The sequence below is a fragment of the Anopheles merus genome, chromosome 3L, assembly GCF_017562075.2.
Source record: "Anopheles merus strain MAF chromosome 3L, AmerM5.1, whole genome shotgun sequence".
NCBI classification, from domain to species: Eukaryota; Metazoa; Arthropoda; class Insecta; order Diptera; family Culicidae; genus Anopheles; species Anopheles merus.
In genome coordinates, this window is record NC_054085.1 from 28,707,836 (window position 1) to 28,725,618 (window position 17,783).

General features: G+C 45.3%; 1 protein-coding gene across 8 annotated transcripts in view; it reads left to right on the forward strand.

Moving 5' to 3' along the window:
- The window catches only part of LOC121599409 (transcription factor AP-2-epsilon), a 136,150-nt gene that overhangs the window by 111,330 nt on the left and 7,037 nt on the right, over positions 1 to 17,783 (forward strand). For 5 of the 8 annotated variants that reach the window (XM_041927199.1, XM_041927200.1, XM_041927198.1 and 2 more), the window contains 4 exons: positions 5,540 to 5,569; positions 12,570 to 12,803; positions 12,887 to 13,051; positions 16,274 to 16,481. In XM_041927199.1, the coding sequence (XP_041783133.1) occupies positions 5,540 to 5,569; positions 12,570 to 12,803; positions 12,887 to 13,051; positions 16,274 to 16,481 (637 nt within the window). Of the gene's footprint in view, positions 1 to 5,539; positions 5,570 to 8,583; positions 8,650 to 10,281; positions 10,676 to 12,569; positions 12,804 to 12,886; positions 13,052 to 16,273; positions 16,482 to 17,783 lie in introns of those variants that run through there. The other 3 variants (XM_041927202.1, XM_041927205.1, XM_041927201.1) reach the window with 2 other exon arrangements.

Genomic DNA, 17,783 nt, shown 5'->3' on the forward strand with positions numbered 1-17,783 from the left:
TTCGCGTTCGATTCGGTCACCCCGAGCACAGGCTTGACCTGGGCATTTCAACTCCTTTCCCCGAAAGATCGATTTTAACACGGCAATGGGGCGCAACAAAGCCGAAAAAAAAACACATACACTCCCCGAATGATTAATGATGGAATTGTATCAAACATGATTTATATTCAAATCTGGCAATGGACTTACGGTTGATTTGCTTTTCAGGGGGTGGTGGTGGTGGTATTTTTCGGGGAGCTCAACGAGACGCCGCTGCTGCTCGATCTCGCATTATCTTTGCTCATGTCACCATCGCTAAGGTGCGCAGGCGAGCGCGCGCGCGCCCAAGTAGACGACGCAGACGACGACGACGGCGATGATGATGATGATGATGATGCGAGCATATTTTCCCCCTCGGCTCGGTTTTCGGAGGCGCGAGTGCGCGCGTGTCTAGCCACCGGGAGTGGAGTGTCTTCGGGAGGCGAACTATGTTTCAATTTATTTCACTTTGTACAGGGCTTGATTTTTCGTTTTACTTTTTTTTCTGTTCGTCCCCACTGCACTGCACTGGGACATCCAGTCTGGGCCGTGGTCGGTCCAAATAAATTGGACGATCAAACGGCCACCAAAACGGCCAAAGAAGTCATCAATCGGTGGCGTCGATGTTGTCTGTCGCTGAATGTTTGTTTCGAGCACACCGATCATGGCGCAGTGTGGTCGTGGCCGAGAATTCTCTCCGAAAATCTCCTAACCGGGGACGACGACCGTGCAGGAATCGGTGGGATAAAGTTTTCATTTTATGCTTCACTCTTTCTGCTCACTTTGCTTAGTAGTTGCGCTCGATTCGATTCGATCAATCTATTGCTTGTAGCCTGGCAGCTTGTTCATGCCTCGTCCCTCGCTGCTCGGGCCTAATCGTCAGCGGACCTTGTTTGTTCCCGAAAAAAAAAAACGACGCCAAAGGCCCCCGGGATGCGGCCGCGGCTCGCTGCTCCGTCGATGATCAAATTAAGTTATTATCCTCTACAAACGAGATTGTTAATGCGTTTTTTGATCGCACGCCACGGGAGCAACAGGTCCCGCCGCAGCAACGAGCACCTTTGGAAGGTGATTTTGTACCACGACTTTTCACGTTCAACCATTTTATTGACACGCCCGAACTCTCTGCCCCAACGGGGGGAGGGTGCGATTGCAGAGAAGGACACGGTTATGCGTGTGCCAGGATAAGCATGTCCAGCACCAAGCCTTTTTGCGTCATTTATCAAGAGCACCTTAATAAAGCCGGGGCGCAACGCTTCGGGGCACAAAAACACATGTTTGGTTTGAACCTTTTCCCTAACGGAGCTTCAGAAAGTGTAGTGTGACATTTAAGGCTTTATTTTTGTTTTTTTTTTCGGTAGTCCCCTCTTTTTATTATTTACTTTTACTCCTTTCTTCTCTCTTTCTCACGAGTGTGTTACTCGCAGGAAATTAATTGTTTCACACGCTTCGGTTTGCCTCTCGCCCAAGCACTTGCTCGTCTAGCAGCAGCAGCAGCAACCACACCGCCTATTGCCTTCAAAACGCTATTAACATAAACATGTTCGCTATGTTACGCGGATGCGTCCTCCCGTCCCCCTTCCCCCTCGTCGTCCGAAGCGTCCGATTGACTGAAGAAGCCACCCTGGCCGCTTAATTATCAACCTGCCGTGGCTTCGGTCCAATCATGCAAAGGAAGCATAAACAATGCCGGACCGACCTGGGCTGGCGTGCCACTGGGTGGCCACGATGTTACGAACTGATTTCGGTGTATCTCTCTCTTTCTCCCTCTCTCTGTATGGCCTGCTAGGCTAGGCTTGCGGAGTGAAATTTACGAGTGGGAAAAATCGATTGCACCACAATCGCGCACCGCTGGGACTGGGAGTTGGTTGTTTTGGACAGAAGAAATGCCGGGAGCAGGAGGCAAAAGCACAATTTATGGACCCGACTCGGTTCCCCGAGCAGACGAGGTCTCTCATCTAAAAAAGCAAGATTTATTTGGCACCAACTCATTTGGCACTCTAAATCTAAGGCCGAAGAAACAATCGTTAATCCAGCAGCCTGGCAAGGTTGGTTCATTTTTAAAATCGCGCATATCCTCGCGTTTGTTGTTGTGCATTAATGTTGTGGTCTCCTTTGTTTTCGCTCGTGACCTACGACATTTATCCAGTGTCGTCGCTGTGTGCTTGAAGAAGCTCTAATCATGCACGCTCCCACAGTGCAAATATTCAATTTCATCGGCCCAGTTACCAAATGGACTCGAGCAAATTATGACTAATGCGCGGGATGATATTTCACCAACATCCTCTCAGATGGAAAAAGGGGGAAGCGAAATGTAACGGATTCGCGCCTCTTCAGTGCAAAATAAGGGTCCAAGAGTGAATTGATTTTACAATTAATTTTAATCAAAACATGCCATTTCCCGTTCCGGATAGAAGTTTGGGATAGTGTCTGGGACGGTTCGTTTGTTTTGTGTTTCGTGTCGAAATTTATCAAAACCCAAAAAGGGGCAGTTTCGACACAATTTTCTTTCTTTTTTTTTGTTTTTTTTTTTAGATTATACAAATATTCCCACGGTTAGCCTTTTTGACATTTTTGAATTCATTTTTTATGTGTAAACATCACATTTGATTGTATATTTAAATTCTATCAAAATGGTTGGGTGTGTTGCTGTCGCAAGAATGTTGTTAGTTTTATTGTATTCGATATTTGTGTGCAAACTGTAATTTTTGACAATTGTTTTAATAATATGACAGACAGATCACTAGTTTAATGAGAGTTGATCGTAGCAAATTGGTAAACAATTTAAAATGCTTAAAATTGCAGGTATAGTTTAATTTGAGTACTTATTCACTACAATAGACTCGATCATTGTTTAACGATAAAGATCACCTAGAGTATGACACATAAAATCATTCTTTTATTACAAAATTACTTAAAAAATATAAGCAATCGATAGCAATATTAAAAGAGCTAAATTCAACGCAACAACAAAAATTAAAAATAAATTTAAATTACAAAGCTATTTTCCAATAGAAAACCATTAACCTACTAAAGTAAGGATGCATTTTTAAATGGTAATTAAAATACTCTTAAGATTTAAAAAAAAAGTCGCTACTAAATTGTGACAGCGATCAGTATAAATGTACCCATTGTACGGATATTTTGACAGAACATCTAAAAACCGATCAACAATTATTTCACAACAGAGTATCGAATGGTTTGATACAAACGAACAATTATGTCGCCTTAGATGAACTTTATTTTTTACTACCATCTACAAAACAGCACTCCAAACATTCAGCCTTATCTGAAAATATGTAACACTTTCACAGTAAATGTTTAAAATAATTAACTACGCTTATCGTAAAAGCAAAACGGTGTTATGTAAACGTTTTACTATTGAAACATTTAGCTCCAATCACTCATGTTTCTGGCCAACAGTCCAAATTTCCCAACCAATTTGCAATACTTATTGCCCGTTGCTAACAGCATCCCACTTACTATCGGCCCGAAACAAACACCTGCCGAGTTGTGCTACAAACTGTATCGTAAAATGAGCACGATAAGCCCCCCGTCAAAAAGCTCCTTAAAATCTGATCACACTTTCAACCCCACAACCATCACACAACCAACCCACACCACTGGCTGGAGCAGCCTAGATGTGTTCCATCATCTCCTAGCGCCCAGCCGAACGTTACCTTTATCTTCGACAATTTATCGAACCGTTTAACGCTAAGCGAGTTCGTTTCGAAGAGCCTGCGTGTTTGTGTGGTTTTGCTAAAACGCTCTAAACGCAATGATGAAAATTAATGTTACCTTTTAGCCTCACGCGTCCATCGTAAAGGTGCGTTTATGATTCGTGTTGTACGGCAGCACCTGGAAGCCCTTTAACCTGTAGCCAAATGTTTAGTTTTAGCTCCATATGATGGGAGATTGCACGTGGCCCGTTGGCGTATACATTCAGCTCAGTAAACCAACAAGATCAGATCTCTCCTTTTTCTATATGGAGAACTGGCACAAGAAAAAGCCGGAATCTAACCATACATTTCGCGTCCTCACATTGAAAACAACAAAACGAGATCTTCTTCGATTGATAGCGAGTCAGCCCAACCCACGGGACACTGTCGATATTGCCGCGCCCCCCCCCCCCCCCCCCCCCCCCCCCCCCCAGCCCGATCGGTCACATTTTTCACCCACACAAACGGGAAATTTATTGGTCATCAGCCACCGCCCGCCCGCCAGCATCCAAAACCGATCCCATCCCAGCCGTGGAAGTCGTGTGTCTTCCAAACGGCTTCCGAAATACAGCCCACAAATTCCGACGGCGAACGGTGAAACGCCTTATCTCAGGCGCGCGCGCTCGTTCGTTTTGAGACGAGCGCGCGTGTGTGTGTGTGTGTAAAATTGTCTTTAAAATTACAGCCCAATCTCCGTGTGCTCCAAGATGTTGTCCGCTAATGCTGAGAGGGTTGTAAAAAGAAGCGCGCTACTACAAAAGCCTTTTTATTGAACAGTAATCCATCATTTTAATGGCTTCCTCTCGGTTGGGCCATCGATCGTCCCGGATAGATCCTGCCGATTTGCACGGCACTTTGGGCCGCGGAAAATTGAACGGGGAAGTTGGACGAAGATAGCAGAGGATAGCTGATGAGACACCGGTACCATCTTGCTGCAATAACACTTTCCACAAAACGCTGAAAGAGTTGAAAGAGGCGCGCGCGAACGTAAAGGCACATACTTGAACTTATCTGCTAATCTAAATAGTCCTTCGCTAGAGCATCCTTCCCTTTTGGTTGGGTGGGGTAGTTTTACAAAGCATTACACTCACCCTCGTCCTGCCTTGAATGAGTCATTTTTCACCTCATCGAAGAAGGGAATAAAGCATGCCCGAGACATGTGAAAAATAAATAACTTACAAATACACCACTGAATACACCATTGACAAGCGAGACGGGACATCCTTCTAAACACCAAAGCGCCACCGCTCCGTTATCATCAACCTGTATGGTCGTCCGGTTCGACCAGCACAACAAAAAAAACGAAGAACATTATTCATGGCTAGAAGGATTTGAAGCATTCAGCTTGGCGCTTCTTTCCGGCGGCCACAGCGCACTCTTGCCTCAGCTTCCGCAGGGCTTTCTTTAGGTCCTTTGCCGGAAATGACCTTTTTGGCTGTGCAAAGTGTGAAGAAAAGACGAACACGGAACGAACACCATTGAACACCAGGAAGTGTTATCGTGAACACGTTCTAACACTGTCGAAAGGACATCCCGAGAATGGAATTTTCGATTTTTTCCGTCTTTTTTGCTTAGTTTACCAAAATACATACGCGAACCTTTAAGCAGCCACTAAGGAGCGGTCAAGCGACACATCTAGAAATTATTACAATACGTCTAACTTACAACAACAAAAAACAAAACAATAAAACTTAACTAAAACCCGTAGCTAGATGCATTTGAAGCAGACCCTGATATCGAACCGAAAACACAATATGCTGAAATGCTCTTCTCTTTTCTCTTTTTTCTCTTTCTAATTCCAGACACTCACACCGTCCCTACAATCACAGCTGGTAATTGAATTAATTAGCCCCATTTAATGGTACCCTCCCTTACGCTTCCCTCCTTCCCACCATTGTTGTGCGAGCGACCATTTTTGATCATATGTACACAAGGCTACACCATGGCTGGCTACTACTACTACTACCTACTACCTTCTACCTCTGTTTGCCCCTTCTCGCATGTACAGTCTGTGTCATCACGCTGCAACTGATTTGTGCTTCCCTTTTTTTTGCTCGTTTTTTTCTTTCCCTGCTTTAAACACTTTTACCCCTTTTTTCTCTTTCTCTCTTTCTTTTGCTCCGTTTTTTTTTTTTGCAACTGTCAGTTTCATCTTGATGAGTAATACGCAAACACAAACATGCTGTATGTTTATCCTTCTTCTTTCTGGTTGTAGTTTTTCCGCTTCCTTTTATACTTTTCCATTTTTGGCCTGTTTTTTCTTTCATCTCCTGCATCTTCCCCTACTCTCTTTTCACTGCTATACTGCACCGCTGCATGGTAAAAATTGACACGCAGTGTACGTCACCGCTAACACCCCTCACCGCACACAGTGTGCTGGGTGCATCTTTTTGCCAGCGCTCAGGACCACCTTTCCGGAGTTTGGCTCCTCCTCCTATCCTGTCCAAAAAAAACGGCTGCCACGGGTTTTGCTTCCTTGTGATTGCGATTGAACCTTTATGCCGACCCCCTCTGCAGCCAACGACAAAACCGGTCACCTAGGGACCTCGGAAAGAACAATGTATGTGTAACACATATCTGCGAGTGTGTGAGTGTGTGCGTACTTGTACCGGGTTTCGGTACTCGCTGCAGGGTGTGCAATGCCTTCAGGGGAAATGCCGGCGACCGGAACACAGGAACAGGAACGCGGCAACACATTTCCCATTCCATTTTGCCCGATTCCATTGTGTAACACGGTGTCGGTCATCAAGGAACAGATGTTCTGCATTGATTGTGCTTAAGTGTGATGATATAACATCGATTATTCAATCGCGAAACAAAATGGGAAGCCATTTTCCCGTGAGATCGGTTTTATTGCAATGAATTAATGGTTTAGGCGCGGAGCAGCCTTAAAGCAGCTCTTATGAAGCGTCTAAGCTGTAATGACGCTGCTAAGCAGCTTCAGCTCCAGAAACGATTATTTCAAATGACGAATTTTGGACACTCTTTTTCTGCAAGTTCTATAACTAAACGGAAGCAGCGGGTGTAACCGAACCACAAACTTCCACTTTCCAATGCGCTGCAAAACCCATTTACCAATAATGCGCTCGCGCCCGCAGCCTAATCGCGTTCTGTGCGCGTTTTCCCTTCCCTAACGTTATCTAACGCCTTTTACCTTCTCGCAGCCCGTCCGCTGGGTAACAACGACACCACCGCCAGTGCAAGGCGGCTCAACCTCATTATCGGAGCCGACCGCACTATCCGAAACCCGTAAGCGTCTGGGTGAAAAATGAGCCGCCACCACCAAGAGCCTGGGTCAAACCCTGCCCTGGGTGCTGCCCCAGCCCTCCATTTGCGGATCCTCCATTAACCCACAATTATATTCGCATTCATCAGGGCGAACCATGGCGGTCGGTTTTGCAAAGCGCAATTAAACACGCAGCCCCTGGACGAAGCCCCTTTGCGAAAGGACCGGATTTTTTTTCGGACTTTGCGGATTTTTGCCTGCGTGCGTTGTTCCGTTTTTGTTGTGGTCGTCGATTCTTGGCCGTGGAGTGTGGAGTGCGGCTGGTCACGAAGGAGTTTGACGTTGGGAAATACACCAACGAATGCATACACCTGTAGCTTTCTCTTCGTGGTGGCAAAGATGCTCCGGCGATCGCTATTTTCTCCCGAGGATCAGATCAGTGTCACGCTTTGGAACGTTGTGAGCATGGGGCAAAAGAATCTAATAAATAAAATCATGATTGCCCTAATGAAAATTCACATTAGACGATCACATTCGACAGTAATAGATCACATCACTGAAAACTGCGATTGATCGATGAACGTCTAAATTCTTTTGGAATTTCCTTACCTTAGCAAAGCTCAATCAACGTAAACCACAAAGAATTGCGAACCAACCTTACGCACATAAATCTGCTAGAAAGTGATCATTATTAATTGGTAAATTATGAGCCACATTCCTAACATACCACATGCCACTTACCGGCGATGAACCGCAGCGGAACAGAACGGAACCAAAAACAAAACAACAAACAAAAAATCGAAACAAAATCCTGGAATGCAGAAGCAATTTCTGGGCGCTCGCTTTATTGCAGGTTCTGCCTGTTGCGCCGTTCGCCTCATCAGCATAATTTCAGTAGCTCAGGTCTCTTCCATCACGGGCGAAACACATGAATTAAAATGCTTTCTGCGTGTCTTTCCGGGAGTTTGCTCGCAGGCGCACTCTCGCACTGTGGCACTTCCTTCCCCCGAAGGAGTGTGTCCTTTGGCCAGTGGCCTGTCGTTCCGCGCGAGAGTCAACACACTCTCGAGAAAAATGGCAAAGAGTCCCCCCCAATGCTTGAATGCTCCAACAAAAAAAAAAACCCGCCCGCGTCCCAAACGGTGGGGAGGGATATTAAGCTGAAAGTTTGCGCCCTCCCGAAGAGGAGGCAGCACACAAGGGCACACAAGCGGGAAAAACTGCAACAGAGGATTGGATGACCGGGTTTTGCCGCTTTGGCGGCTGCAGGCAGAAAGAGAAGCAGCCGAATCAACCCCTGAAGAGAAAAAAGGAAATGTCAAGGCAGCTTTCCTTCCGAGACCGAGCCGAGTGCGTGCGTGTGTGTGTGGTAGGGATGGGACTTGGCAGGCAAAAGAGAGAATGACAGAGAGCGATAAAGATGGAAGCATACATTTTGAGCATAATTTGTGAGTGAGAGTGAGCATAGCAAAGAGCTAGAAAGCTACGGGCAACGGCTGTGACGCACGCGAGAAGGAGAAGGAAGTCGACGACGACGACAACAGCGAGGGGAAAACAGGCGCACGACGCGATGAAGGGGCCCAAACAAATCGTCGCTACCGATTTTATGCTCAGTTTGCGTTAGATCCCCCGGCTGTTATGATTGATTGGGGATGCTGCTTGGCTCGCTAGTGAATGATGTCCTGAGTAAGGATACGGGCGGGGCTGCGGGAAAAGCACAGTGTGTCGCGATCGTGTGTGGAATTTTTTGGGGAGGAGAGGAGTGTGTTTGTGACGATGATTGTTTTAAGAAAATAGTGAATTTTATGCATACAAAAATCGTGAAAAGATCTTCTTAAAAATCGATCGCATACGATTTCTTCCTCTTGCAAGTGTGTGATAGCGTGTTTCTATCTAAAAGATGAAAGGTGCTTCCGTTTCAGTGTGTGGCCCTTGTGGTCCAAAAAATTGTTCGTGATTAGCTTAACCTACAACCCCGGCAACCTGTTCCACCTCTCGATATACCGCTCGTACACGCACACACGATCAGCACGTGCAACCACTTTGAGGATCAGCATTTTTTTGCGTTTCCCCAGTTTTCCACATCCTCGCTGCTGGTGGAGTGTCCGTTTCGGGGCGAATCGTTTCAAACTGCCGTCGGTGAAGTGGTGCAATTCGGTATTATCCACTTAGTGAAAAGCGAGCAGCAAAATACCAACCAGCCGAGTGTGCCAGCCAATGATTGAGCATAATTGAAAAATAATTAGACCTCATGTTCCTGTGTTTCGGTCTGTGTGTATGTACTGTGTCGAGACTGCAAACCGTGTGCGAGTGTGGCGAGGAGACTCGAAACGTGCGGGCAATTTTCGAATTTAGCATACGAGAAAGAATTTTGGGGGGCAACGAATGAAAATGAATAGAACATTTGTTCGTTTTTTTGTTGGTGCCCATCAGAGTTTTAAGATATTGAGGAAAACGGAAAAAGAGATCAAGTTTCAAGCAAAAAAAAATACACCACACTCATCACGATCGATCGCCTACAACGTACTTCCGTATCCGCCGAGTGGTTAATTGCTTCATTGCTTTCATTGCCGCCGACTGCTAGTAGTAGCGCGCGGCAGAAAAACGCCGTTTTGACACGTTAAATGATCCAGTATCGTGGATCGTGCAAAAAGCACCAAATGCCGCCGGCGGATGTTTGGCGCTGGTGCTTTGAATGTAATTATTGCGTTTATATTTATACGCTTACGCCCCACGGGGAGTAAAGGTTGCCAACACGGACAAATTAGCCATCGTTTGCTAGCATACATACACGCGTGGTGTCCGTGTCCTTACTTGCGTACGCGCGGTAATTTCACTGGCCAATGGTGACGGCAAAGATTAATTCTATTAAATGCCAATTTGTCTAATTTCACTTATTATGTGACAAAAATAAAGGTTATGCAAAGATTGATCTTTGCTAACTGCGCGTGACGTAACGCGGACGGGACGGTGTTTATCTGTTTTCCAATTTCATTACAGATATTTGTTTTTTTGTTGGATTTGTTGCATGATTTTGGTCTTAAAAAGAAGATCGCAATATATTTTAAAAGCCATCATTACAAACGAAGATGTTAAGATACAATTAGAGATAGGAAATATCCTAGTCACGGCACCAACCAAATCAATGATAGCTCTCAACTCCAATGAGGACTGAACATTATCAAAAATTCTTAGTAATATTTTCGAATATAAACACACTTTGAAAGTTTATTCAAATCTTCAATATTTGGCATCGGTAGGATCGATTTGAACAATTTAAAAGATGTTTCTAACCTGTAGAACCTTCTTTTACTCCAGCCCGTGATTGCCATACATAGGTTTTGTTCGTTATTGACTTCCAAGTGAAGCGTGCAGTGTGTAAACAACATGGAAATTATTGTGAGAAATGAAACAAGTGCATCTAGTTTATCTCACCGATTCATCAATGAACAGCCACGAGCAGTATAAACGTTATTGAAATCATCCTTTACCCCAAAATCAAATCGATCGAGTTTACTGTTACCGTAGCCATAAGTGATGTGTCTGCCGAAACGTTCCATGAGCGTTCGCCTGTGAAACAAACCCCCTTCATTGCCGCTAACAAAACCGATCACTTTTGATCAAAAGACAACTGTTTCCACGAGCAAGCGACGAACCCGATCCAAAGATGGCATTGGCGTACGTGGACATGTCATCCGTTATCGAAGTGCAGGTAATGTCCCGACAAACGAACCGGGTTTCCAAATGAGTGAATCTTTATCAGCGATAATTGCTTTAATTAGGAGCGTACCTGCTCAAGAAAGTGAAAGAAAGTTTGGCTTTTCCGTTGCCAAGAATGCCTCCAACGCGCTCTCTGGGTGTGCCAGTGTATGGTGTATGGTAGACCTCTTGTTTTGATTTTTTTTTTTTATACTACTCTGATTGAAATTCATCTCTTAGTGGAGGGAGGCTGTTTGTGTTTTTTTTCTTGCCCCAATGATTAATGCACACCAATTCAACACACACGCGGAAATGACAAGCGATCGATACACGCCTTTCGATGTGTCCAGGAGAAGGCTCGGCACAGTCCATACCCCCTCCCGGTGGCCAATTTTGGGAGTTTGATTGCAATTTTTATGACCAGTGGACTCGTTTTCCCTGCCAAAGATAAGCGGCGGGTGGGTTGTTCACGGGAACATGATTTAAAGCGAACACAAGCAGCAGCAATTTAAAGAGAGCGAGAGAGAAAGAGAAAATCAAACACACACACCCAACGCACCTATCCAAACGCCCGTTGACCGAGCAAGCCGTATTCCTATCGGTTTCTGACCGCTCGTCGGGAAGCACGTCAATAAAACCTACTCTACCACACGCTGTCTGCCCTGGACTGGCTTTCGAACTGGGGATAGATTTGGATCAAGCGGGTGTAAAAACTGCCAAAACGGCCCGACACCGTCGGATGAAGACAGATTTTCTTCGGAAATGTGATAAAAGTGAGGTTATCCCGCGTATCCCGAGCTACCTTCCTCTTCCTCCACCTTCCCGTTTGGCTAATCATTTGGCGGACGTGCTGGCGGTTAATCTCAAACGGGCAGCAGCGGTCAGGCATCGCCGAGCGTTAGATACGAGGTCCACACCGTGAGGTCGCACAAAACAAGCCACGTTAAAATAAACAAAATAGCGAACTGGGTTAACAGTGGACTATAAGCCTTGTAAATCGGTGTGTTCGCTCGAGCGATCTGTTAAATTGTTTAATGGGTCCCGTGGGTTGAAAATCAAACGAAAGCATCCGTTTTTATTTTGCTACTGATATTGATTGTCTACTGCTTTTACGGGCGATTTCAAACGCCATGGCACACAGAAACTGTAGAAAAATTGTGAGCAGTTTTCTCTTTGTATTGATTTTGAACCTTTCTTTTATTTTTTCTTATTTATCTTTACTGTCTGTTATTTTACTTTACTACCAGTCGTGTTATTACTATGCATTTTAGTTTAGTAAACTGCTTTTTGTTGCGATTTGAATACTTTAGAGAGATCTGAGTTCGTTGTTCTTAATCCATCGTATTGTGATTCATCTATTACTTTTTTATTTAATTAATTGTGCAATATTTATTTTGAAGAATAGATTGTTCTGTTTTGTCCAATACATATCACCTTGCAGTAAAACAACACAAAAATTGGTGAGGAGCCTTACAAATTCATGGCCAAACTAAAGTAAATAGAAATAGGGAAAATTAAGTATAATAAAGGAAAAGCTATTCATGATATAATGGCCTTAATCTTTAACAAACACATAAATCAGTTAAAATAATAAACTATTTCGTAAAATATGAACGAATTGAAATACAAAAAATAAACAAAATAAATGAATAACTTACGGAAAAGAGAACAAACAAACAAACCAATGAGTAAATCAAGAAGCATAAACCAAACCAACCATTACAAAAATATGAAAACAAAATGGAACAAAAAATTGAAAAATATTTCACTCATTTTTCAACTCATTTTATATCATTTTTCAATATTTTTATTGTAGTAATATAGTAATAATTGCAATATAGTACCTTTCACGAGTCAAACGCGTTATCTAAACCAATCTCTCATTCCTATTTTTGCTCCCTCCACAGGAGCGGCTCACTAGTCATGGAGGCATAGGGCTGTCGAGCGGAAGTCCTGCATACTCGGCGCACACCGGCGGCCACACGGGGCGCAACGGCCCAGCGAGCGGACACAGCGGTAGCCACGGCGGTTCACACGGTCCCGGCCCGACCATGCATCACCAGACGCTCCAGTCCGACTTCCAGCCACCGTACTTCCCGCCACCGTTCCACCATACCACCCAAAGCCCACCGCAGCAACAGGTAGGTAGCACGGGCGAAAGGAGCAAAATTTTGGGTTTTATCAATGTATGTTAATGTTTGCTTCATTTCTCGCTCCATCGCAGAACCACGGTCTCGATTATTTAAGCACGGACCCGTACGGGCAGCCACTGTCCTCGCTACACCATGCGCCCCTGCACCACTACAATCAGCTGGCCGGGCTGAGACCGTCACAGGAGCAGCTCGGGCTACACCGATCTCACCGCGAGTCCGAACTGCAGCAGCACGTGGTAAGTGGAGTCAACACCCTACCTCTTTACCTTTTACTCTGGAGTCAATCTTCTTCCTCACATCGAATCTAAACATCAAACTGCGGGCCAACACAACAGCCGTCACAATCCTATCACTCACAGTGGCACAGTGGCAGCAGCGCTCTCTGTCTCTACAGAGCAATAAAACAAATCAACGCTGATTTCCTCTCACTAGCTTGCGCCTTGCCTGTCAGTGTCCTATCCCCCGAAACGTCAGCGGTCCAACACTACGATCACCTTCTCTCCCACCCCAAAAAAAAACCCCACTCGCGAACGCCACCCCTCGGGGATAAATGAGAAATAGAAACGAAATCGACCAAATGAGATCACACATTTTTGTTAATTAATTTTTATAAACTACTGCTGCTGCCGTTTGTTGCCGAACTTTAACATCCTGCAACGGTTCAATTCTCAGTTCCTCGTGCCCCGATTTTGCTCCCGTCCAATCTCCTCCTCCCTCAACCCCCAAACAGTGAGACGGAGTGGCGATGATTAACTTAGTTGTAGTGATTCCCGTTCGACGATGCTTCGAATTGAGCCATTTCGTTGGCGTGAGCGTCCGACTTTGGTTGAAACGAGCGGCCGGCCCTTCTATCGAGCCGGTTCGGCTAAGCGGCGGTAGCGATTTTGATGACTGACCACGGGACCACCCTTTCGGGATGTTTTGTCTTTCGGGGAGCATTTCTTCACGTTACTAACATCATTATTTTACGATGTTAGGCTCCCCAAGCGACGTCATCGGCTTCCGAACATCGAAACATCGATGTGCTCGAGTTCTCGATTTATGTTTCGCCTAAACTGTCGCTTTCTCCAAAAAATGCCTCCTTCCCAAAGCAAGATTGAGACTTGGGCGCGGGAAGAAAATTATGAAAGTCATGTTGGGCTTGTTAGGTCGAATTAATTTCTTTTCTTCGCCCCAAAAGTACAACACAATCCCGCGCTCGCGTGAGGCAGCAAACCAAACGGCTCCGCGCGCTTTGGTCAAGAAGCCAAAGGGAAGGGTCTTGCATCGTAGGGCAAGCGGATGGTTCTAGCTGTGCCAAAAAGGGCACGTGATGAAAAACAAAGTCCACTCCACTTCGCTCCGCCTGGCCCAACATTCCAATGAGCCTTTCGGGGAGCGAAGAGCACGGCAAGTTGGGAAGAAAATAAACTTCCAGGCAAAACTATTCCCCCTTTCCTGCTTGCCGAAGAAATCTTCCACCACTGGCTCGTCTTGCAAACGCTCCAGATAAACCAAGACAGCCCGAGACACTGTTCACTCTTCGGAACACGGTGTCTTCAGACATTCACACACATAACCCCCTCTTGAATGGCAGGCAGGAAGGTTTCCTACGCAGTCCCGGGAAGAAGCCGAGTTTTGGCGCGAGTTTCCGAGATTTTAAGGATAAATAGCTGCGCGTCCCTTTTTTTCTCCTTGTTTCTCCCCCACCCCATTTGCATCCAAATGCCTTCCCGCTAGAAACTTTCCCGCACGGAACTTTCGACCGGAAAAATCCTTCCCCTCCCGTACTGCCCACGCCGTTGTGCGCTGCACAACATACTTCCGCATTTCTCCGCCGAACGCTTTTGTGTTGCGCCGCGTACCCAGTAGAGGGGTTTTGATGCTGCTGCTGCTGGCAAGAATGTCAACAATTTGGTATCATAAACGATGAAAATATTTATCAACTACATGCCCGCGTACGGCGCGGGGTTACATCTTTTTTGTTGTTGTAGGGAGTGAGGTTGGAAGACCACTGTGCAGTAGTAACAAGCGATCGATTACGATAGCCACGAGATTCGGGTTTTGCGACGCGCAGATGCTCTTCGCCGAACGATGTGCGATTTAATAAAGTCGATTAGCAGCCACCGGTGGTTTTCCTGCGTTGCACTTGAAAGTCCCTATGTGTGTGTGCGTGTTTTGAGTTTATTTTTCTGGTGCCGTTATCAATATGGCCGGAAGGAATTTTCATAAATTTCCGATTGACGTTTCGGATCGATATCGGGTTTGGGAGGGTTTTTTTTCGTCTTCTATGTTATGAAGATGCTTGGAAGGGAGACATTAGATAAGTAACGTAATACACTGCTATGCTATTTTTGTGTGTAGGTAAGGACACCCCTTTCAAGTGAACAATATATCATTCATCAAGCGTTATTCACAGCAGTTACAATGGTAAAAATCTGTATTTGTTTGACATTCTTAAAGTAAAGGGTGTGTTAGGATGGATAGCGGTTTAAAAAAAAATTGAGGAAAAAATCTGCGTTACACTGCATTAAAAACAATCGGGGACGTTAAGTACGCTAGATGTTTGGTATGCGAATAGAAGTACAATCTGACATGCATAAAAGGTTAAATTCTACATATATACTTTATTCTTAGCATTATTAAATGCTTCTAGTTCTAGTGTAGAGTTCCAAACAGAAGAAGAAGATGTCACTGCTACCGCTTGTCCTCACAAATTATCTACATGGCTCTTCAAACATTTTTGTAGAATTTGGTTCTTTCGGCCGCAGGTTTTGCTGACTACTGTCCTAGGACGAATAATTAATCTAAAAGTACCAAACAATCTTATACAAAAAAAAAACAAAAATATTGGTCAATGAATTGCCAAAAATGGTCCATAAACATTCAAATTCCAAAAATGCATTCAAAATCAACCCTTTAAAGGATCGAAAAACTCGTATGCTGATAAAGTAAAAATAAATCTTTCATTTCAAACAGAACAATGCGTTAAGTTGAACAAAATGCTTTAATACCGCACTTGTTAACTGCGAATTGCATACTTTGTGGCGCCTTGCATACTCTGAGGAGCATCTAAATTCCCGTAATATGCCAGGGCTTATTGAAATACTCTGCTGGAACACACTGCAAGTGTAATTGTTCAAAGCAAACATCTAAACTGACAATAAATAAAGAAATACTTGAAGCTATGGACAATCTCCAACAAAAAATATCAAAATAATAAAATATAAAACCTCCAACAAAAAATTTCTTTCTTCTAACTGTTCTCAACCAATCAAGTCTCTGAGAACTCATCATAATCCCTAACATCCTGTTATTCGTCGCTAAAAACACACACGACAAACCTTAAGATTAACCTCTCTTATCGCTCTTCGATGATCCAAACTCTAATGCGCTAAATCACCTTTTCGAATGGCATCTCTACAACACATCTTGCTCTAACAACATCACTCCTCTCTCTCTCTCTCCCCTACTTACAGACGCAACTGTCGCACGGTTTCCCGTACTCGGACCGGCGCAGCGATTACAGCGGCTCGATCGGTTCCGGTGCCGGTGCAACCCGGCTCGGTGCCCACGAACACGATCCGCTCGCACTGCACCAAGCGCTGCAGAGTGCCGTCGACGATGGGCAGAATCCGGTGATAGACGAGAACGCGGGCTTTATGAGTGATCTGCCACTGCTGAAAAGTAAGTATCAGGCAACAAGAAAAAACGGTGCCAAAGGTGCCCAATAATTAGCCCAACCTCCATCTATCCATCCATCCATCCATCTGGGATCCGTGTTAATAACGCCATAGAACACGATCCTTGCCCAACCTTACCCATGGGATGTGTTGTGCTACACGAGCTGCATCTGCAAAAAAAATACGGGGCTGTCCTCAACGCAAACAAAAACATGCCACTCGAATCTGACACCTCGTGCCGCCAGAAGCTCCGCTCCGGTGCGCACAGAAGCTCAGTGGGAAGCGTCAAAAACTGAAATACCTAATTCCAGCACCCAGTGTGGAGCCTCATATTACACCTTTAAATAGCGGGATATATGTATAGAGGAGAGAAGCGGTGCAAAACAGGCGTCGGATAATGGTCGTTTGCTGGTGTACGGACGTCGTTTTTGTGACTACCTTTTTCCCTTCCTGCATCACATTCAACAGCACCGCGCGGGATGACCCCGAGTGAGCGTCGGAGCCGTCTAGTGTGCCTGTCTAGGCATTATTAGGGTCGTTTGGGTAGTTTTACGTGTTTGTGCCTCGCAGTCGCAGTCGGTTTTCGAGGCGGCCTTTCTGAATGGCTGGCGTGGCAGGGCTCGTGTAATAACACAATTACAATAATAGTCCCGATATCGATAAAGACCTCTTCATGCACCATGAGGAGCGAGGGAACACGCCACATTTTTGCACAAACCCCGTTTCACCTTTCGCCGGGTCTGTGTGTGTGTATGTGTGCCAATTTCGGGACGAGGGGATCTTCGGGGTTGCCCCGAATCGATGATGTCTAAATTAAGGTCTTGATTCCAAATGTTCCGACAACGACGACGACGATCTCACTCGCATTAAACAGCCCGCTTCCTCCGTTTCTTCTTGTACTCCTTCCCGAGCGGCGGTAATTAATGTTCGATTTGATTCATTCGGTACGAGTTCAAAGCTGGCGTGTTAATGGCGTGCTCTGCTACAAGCTGTTAGTTTTCTCTCGGGCTGGTAATGGGCGCGTGTTGCATCCCTTCCACCATTCCCAAGGGGATGCAACCATGGTCTATCCAGTCTCCCAGCAGCTTATCAAACACTCGATCGCTCGATCTCTTCCGAATGCTCTTCCGTTTGGTCAGCACGCTCAACACCGAGCAGCACCGCGAGGAAGTGTCCAGTGGTAGATCCGGCGATATCGCCGTCAAGATTGGAAAGGGATGGTACATTGGAGGTCCGCTCGATGACACCCAGTTGACAATATTAGTATGCTAATGAGAATATCTCCCCTATCGGTCGACCGATCGAG